The sequence below is a fragment of the Bombus impatiens genome, unplaced genomic scaffold, assembly GCF_000188095.3.
Source record: "Bombus impatiens unplaced genomic scaffold, BIMP_2.2 scf_0418, whole genome shotgun sequence".
NCBI classification, from domain to species: Eukaryota; Metazoa; Arthropoda; class Insecta; order Hymenoptera; family Apidae; genus Bombus; species Bombus impatiens.
The window spans coordinates 201459-207964 of NT_176837.1; the positions used below are offsets into that span (position 1 = coordinate 201459).

At 40.9% G+C, this 6506-nt stretch overlaps 1 protein-coding gene across 4 annotated transcripts in view; it reads right to left on the reverse strand.

Moving 5' to 3' along the window:
* Window positions 1-6506, reverse strand: part of LOC100740508 (paired box protein Pax-6) — a 56251-nt gene that overhangs the window by 18636 nt on the left and 31109 nt on the right. For 3 of the 4 annotated variants that reach the window (XM_033321279.1, XM_033321280.1, XM_003490352.3), the window contains exons 5-6: window positions 2348-2512; window positions 1345-1427 (exon numbers count right to left, since the gene is read on the reverse strand). In XM_033321279.1, the coding sequence (XP_033177170.1) occupies window positions 1345-1427; window positions 2348-2512 (248 nt within the window). The remainder of the gene's footprint in view (window positions 1-1344; window positions 1428-2347; window positions 2513-6506) is intronic. The other variant, XM_033321278.1, reaches the window with a different exon arrangement.

The following is a 6506-nucleotide window of genomic DNA, read 5'->3' on the forward strand; positions in this document are numbered from 1 at the left end:
GGTCGAACACAGGCCGAGCCAGAGGCACGGCGCGGCCAAACAATGTTCGATAAGGCTGCGTACATATTAGCTCGTATAACCGTGCGTCACCCCATGACTCGAGCAACGATGTTATATTAATTAATTACGACACACTCTCTCGCGCTCGCTCTCTGTCTCGCATCATTTCTCTACGTGCTATGTGTGTCTTGTGTATGCCCGCATGATTTACATCTCGATACGCGAATTATGAATGGCACGGACATAACGGTGGACCTTTGTCTTTAAGAGGAACAAAGATTTTGGACGATTCGTTTCTTTAGGGGATATGTTGCGTCTGCTTGAACGATACGTTGTCTTTGATATTTGGATATTAGTAGCGAATACTACGAGCGTATGGAATTTATGGATAAATGGTATGTCGGAATGTTGCTATAATGATTGATCACGGATTATGATTGTTCGTAATAGTCACACGTTAAGTGTAGCTAACTATAAATCAGGAAATTCATCGTTTAAATGACAAATTCGTGATAATCGCTCATCATATACAGTTAACCATTGATTATGAGAAATTTGACCACGAAGAATAAGTTTCACGGCTTTCATCCTAATTTCTAAAGACCAAGGTTTCTTTAAATTGTATATCCGGCATTTTAAAAACGTTTGCTCCGATATATCCAAAGCCAAGGGAAATTAATGAAACGTATAAAAGTTCCAAGAGGAAACTATTGTTAATAAAATGCGCTACCTAAAATTGCTTTACCCACAGCTTCCACGGATACTTTTTCAAGAATGCAACGAAGAAAAACTTCTCGCGGTTCAGTTTAGATTTTTAAGAAACTTAATACACAGACGATGAAACAAGAAAAGTCGAATGGCGTTAAGACACACGGCGAAAAGGGTCTGAGAAGAAGACACGGGCATAAAGACGAAATCCCCCCGGGTGGTCTCGCAGATTCGTCGTCGGAGATGTTTAACGTCCCCGCGCGTTGGCGGTCACGCGTTTAATGAAAGGGCATCGTCGCGCACTTAACAGCCGCCCTCTTCGTCGCTCACAGCTGTGTAGACGAGGAGAAGACGTCGCGTCGTCTAACCTCAAGAATGGTGGAAGAGGATCGACACGGAGGACGAGACGCGGTGAAAGAGAAAGAGAAAAGAAATTGGAACGAGCGAAAGAGAACGTGCTGCACGTGTAACGAAGAAAAGAGTAAGATGTAGAAAAAAGAAGAGGAAAAGAGAAAAGAGAGATAGAGAAGGAAGGAGAACGAAAGAAAGGATAAAAAGGGGAAGGGAGAAAAAGGGCGGTGGGTGGAGCGAACGAGAAAGAGGAAGCACACGCCGCATTCGCACATTCACACTCACCTGGATACGTGCCTCAGGCAATCCAATCTTCTCAGCGAGACGCTCCCGTGCAAACACGTCCGGGTAATGTGTCCGCTCGAATTCTAAAACGAAACCAGTTTGCAACAAGTGCTCGTTATTAAACGTGCCTCCGTTGGATAGCTGGCGCGTTTCACATTGTATGTATATATATATATATATAATATATATATTCTACTATGTGCGTATGTGTAACGTATAGTATGATAAAAGAAAAATATATACACGTAGCTATACGTATAGAACTACATAATATTTGTTTGTATTCGTATATACGCTGGTGTACATACAATTTTATATTAATCGCGCATAACTTCGATTCACTGCGAGACAAGATTAAAAGGATAATTATCGACGATACTCGAACGCGAGGGCGCGACTTGAATGGCCGCGGATCCAATTAAAGCAGTCGTGCTGCTCCTGCTGGGCGTACGAAGAGAGGAAAGCCCGATATATTCGAGGAAAGCAGTAATTTACCTCGACCGTCTCTGAATATGCATGCATCGCCGCGAAACGGACGGAATATACAGAATCCCCGAGTGCGCGCGCGATCGTTCGACGTTTATATCGTTATTACCGGCTGAACGAAAATGGAGCTTTCGTCGAGGATGAGCACCGATGTTTGTTGATGTTTGTTAACGTGGAAACATGCAATTGAAAATGTACGCGCTACTATTTTTCACTATCTTCTTTTTTTCACCGGTGCTCGTAATTGTATAGCTGGATTTTCAATGATTAGAAGAGAGAACGTACGCGATTCGTAGCAATTTCAGTTTCGCTCAGAGTTTAAATTACAAATTTTGTACTCCGGTAGATGTTCCGAGAGGGTTAGCAATTTACGTTTTTCGCGGAACTAACTCGTTCATTTTTCTCTTTTCTTTTTTGAGATTTATTTAGGATATGGTGTATTTCGTGCTATTAATACCGCGTATACGTAGAACGTAGCATGTCCGTTGATAAATTGAATTTATTCTCGTGCGCTAACCTTTCTCGAGGCTGTCGATCTGCTCGTTGGAAAAGGATGTTCGGTTGCGCTGCAACTTTCGTTTTAGCCTCAGTCGAACTTGCGAGTCCTCGTCGCCGGACGAGTTGTGCTCCGAATTTCCATCTGACGTTGTTTCTTGCTGATGCGACAACAAAGAACCTGTATCTGAAAACAAATACGAAAATTCCTGTTTTACGTAACGAGCTCGAAAGACATAAAGACACTGCTCGAAATCCATAATACAAACACCTTCTTTTTGCATTCTGAAACTTCTTCTCTTTCCTCGACCAGCGCGGATAACGTCCGACTAAATTAGGGGTGGCAAGTGATTCCTCGCGCGAGAAGGAGAAAATTCGGGAAGGCAAACGGAGGAGAGAAGGATTCTCAGGACGAGATCCAATTAAGGATCGTCCTATTTCAGTATCGTTCCAGTGATTTTGCGATGGACGCGGACTAACGACGCGACGGCTCTCGACATTCCTAGAAACAACCACGAGCATACCAACGAATTAAGAATGGGACAGAAAGTGGCAGAGAGTAGCTATGGGAGAGCGGAGGCGTCTGCATAGTCGTCTCGCTCGATCATAGTGATCGTGTTGGTGCGTGTACAGGATGCTTCAGAAAATTGATGCTAAACTTTACAAGCACATAGCACTTACGAAAACAAGCAAAAAGGCTTAATATGTATAGGTCCAAATAGGACGAGGTAGGGTTGTTTCAGTCGGCAGACTATTTGAGTCGAGCGAGGTAATTTGCTTCGTCCTTCGGTAAATTTGATTATGAGAAATTTTTCGAGCGATCTACAGTCGAAAAAGAGACGCTTTAAACATAATTTTCTTCAAAAACATGCCTTGATGTTATTATAAAAGGGTTGTCCAAGCAGCTAATATTTTCAGTCGTAATTTTCGTAATTTAATAGTTCGTGTATATTCTTTTATTCCTGCAAATTATTTTGTCATATAATTTATTTAATTTTTATATATATAATCCTACCATACGCTTTTCTTGCTGAACCTGAAGTACACGATATTTTCTTATTCTTTCATCATTATGTTAAAGACTAATAGCGTAGCACAACAATTTTGACTATATCGCGCGTAGTCCAGGAGTAAATTTTAAGATATCGATGCTCACCTGACTCAAATAGGATCTACCTTATTATAAAGTTGTAGAGGATTTATCTGTTCAAATATCACTATTACAGTCTACAAATCGTGAACACTTTATTAAAGAAATACTTTAATACAAAACGCAACTCCTGGTATAATAATTTATCGAAATAAATACGCGCGCGTCGAGAAACTCCGTATACATTATGATGCGTCGATATGCTTACACTGCGATCGCTAAACTCTTCGCTCGCCAATTCGCTTGTTTATTTCTACTGGTCGGGGGACAGTCGGAAAGTTTGAACTCGACTGCGTTTGACGGTTGAAAGTAACGGCGACATTGTTTTGCTCGGAGTTCATTACACCTTGCAATATCTATGACCTAACGGTCATGATACTCCGAAACAAAACAACAATAAGATTTGAATTTATCCTGCTCGCGTGCCGCTACAAAGTCAAAATTAGGGACATTTTGACCGACGTTTATTAAGACTTTTTTTTATTTGTTTTCCTGAGTACTACATGACCCTGAAGTTTAATAGCACTTTCTGAAACGCCCTGTATGGAAACAGTCCGCTCCTCCGGTCGTCATCGTTGTCGTTGTCGTTGTCGTTGTCGTCGTTGTCGCCGTTGCCGTTGCCGTTGCCGTTGTCGTCTTCGTCTTCGTCGTCGTCGTCGCCGTTGCCGTCGTCGTCGTCGTTGTCGTCGTCAACGTTGACGGCTCCCGGTGAGCCACGATTACTTTCCGCCTCCGCGCACCGAACCCTCGCCTCTTTCCATCCCTCTCCCGATACCTTCCTGCCATTTCCCTTTCCCTCTGTCCGTGTCCGTCCCTCCGTACGCTACGTGTACCTATATATTTGCCCTTACGCTATATACATACGTATATATATGTATTTCTAAGTGTACCTATATATCGTCCGCTCGTCAGCTGCTCGCTTTCTCGTTCGCTCATCTCTCGCACATCGCGCACCCTCTATCTTCTCCACCACCGCCTCCACCACGATCCTACGAAATCTCTCGCCCACTCCTATCTCTCTAGCCCCGTGGTACCGTTCTGCCAATTCGAAATACCGCCACCTTCGAACATGCTCTGCTTCGAACCAGATTATATTCCAAAAAAGATATCTCTCTATTTTAGAGAAAATATTTTCTTCCGTTTTGAGTAAATATTATTCAATCACTGCTATTACTATTAGTACTAGACTTTACCTGGAACGAAAGTATATTTTATATTTTGTACCATTTTATTCTAATATTTTATTCTCTAAAATATTTTCTTCTTTTTCTATTTTTTTTTCTATTTTTCTGTTTCTCTATTTTTTTTTCCTTTTTAGTAATATTGAATGTGAAAAACGAGGTATAGGTGTATGTTTGTGTCAGTTTTGACAATTGTAGAAATACTACCACCCTTGCAAGTATCAACACATGACATTACTAGGGTAGAGCCCATCGCTACGACCAAACGAGAGTATATGCAATATTCCATCACATCCTCTTATATGGAATATTTTCTCCTTCTTTGACTTTAATTTTCTAGGTGACGACGCATGATTGCGAGGGGAAGAAATGGGGTGTACGGCTCGATGACCATGCGAGAAGGTTCAGTGTCGGTCTGGCTACTTTAGACTGACCAGTTTGCGTTCTTGGAAAAGCGGTTTGTAATAGAGATTTTCAAGTGTAATCCAAATGTTAGAATCACAATTGTACATGAATTTATTTAATAGGAACCAAGGGAAGATTCGTGTATTAAATTGAACACAATTTCATATTTGATTATCGAGATACTTATTCGAGTGGTTATAAGAAAGTCAGATCAAAGATGGATAAACCAGAAAGTCAGTGTTCTCGAGATAATTTACTGTTTCAATCAGCTCTAAAGCCAACTACCCAAATAATTCATCGATGAAAAAAAGATAACCTATTTTACGAACGATTTACAAAATCTGATTAATCACACCAGCCCCCACAAAATTTTATAGAACCACCAATATTGCCTTAACAATTTCAGACAGTCACGACCAAATCGCAGCAAATCACACACAGCCTACGGTATTCGTTATTAAAACAACCTTCGACCATCTCGAACTAGCTTAACAGTTTCGAGAATTTACTTATCTTGAATCGCGGTTACATTCGAAACCATCATCCGTGGAGCAATTTTGGTCATGATCAGGACCGCAAGCTCCGATTAACGTGATCCTATTAGGAGAAACGTCACGATCCAACGACACCAGGCATTTCCTTTATTCCGATACGTAAACCGATCCAATACACCGGTGGAAATACAACGGGACAATACGCAGGTTCGCGGAAAGGCTGTTAAGAACGGGACGAGGGTGTCGCGCGTACGAGCAGATTATAATACGTCGAGGGTGCTCCCTTGACTTCCACCTTGCCTCGAGACCATTGTCGATCCGCAGAAGAAGTGGATCAAGCATTGAGAGGACCTGGTTTCCTATGGCGTCTGATTCTATGGCTTTTCTCGACCGCGTGAAAGGTAAAGGAACCCCCAACGGAAGGTAACAATTCCGTTTATGAAAGGTAGAGGTATTGAAACGAGTTGTCGAAACATTTCGATTGACGAATGAATCTTAAGGGAGAAAAGAACTTTAGCTGCCGATTCTTGAGGATTTGTGGCGTAATGGGATAATTGTGAATAATAGACATTGTAAATAGAATTGGTTACATTCTTAAGTGTCTCGTGATCATTCGTATATATTTATACGTAGGATGATCGCAATAGCAACGAAAATGATACTAATAACTGATGGTTTTCGTTTGAAACAAGTCTAAATTTTGTTAAAAAGAAAGTTAGCTTAAGCTTCTATTACTTTTGAAAATTTCTTCTTCGAAGATCATTGTGGATATCATTCGCGTTAATTTCGAGTCGATTACAAAATTAATTCGGAAGATTGAGTATAAGTACGATTAAGAAGCAACTGTGAACTTTTAACCAGTACAAATTCAGTCTCGTTTTCACTTTTTGCATTATATGCACATCTTTTACATACAGTCCGTTCTAATTTTTTTTTTTTTTTTTTTTTTTT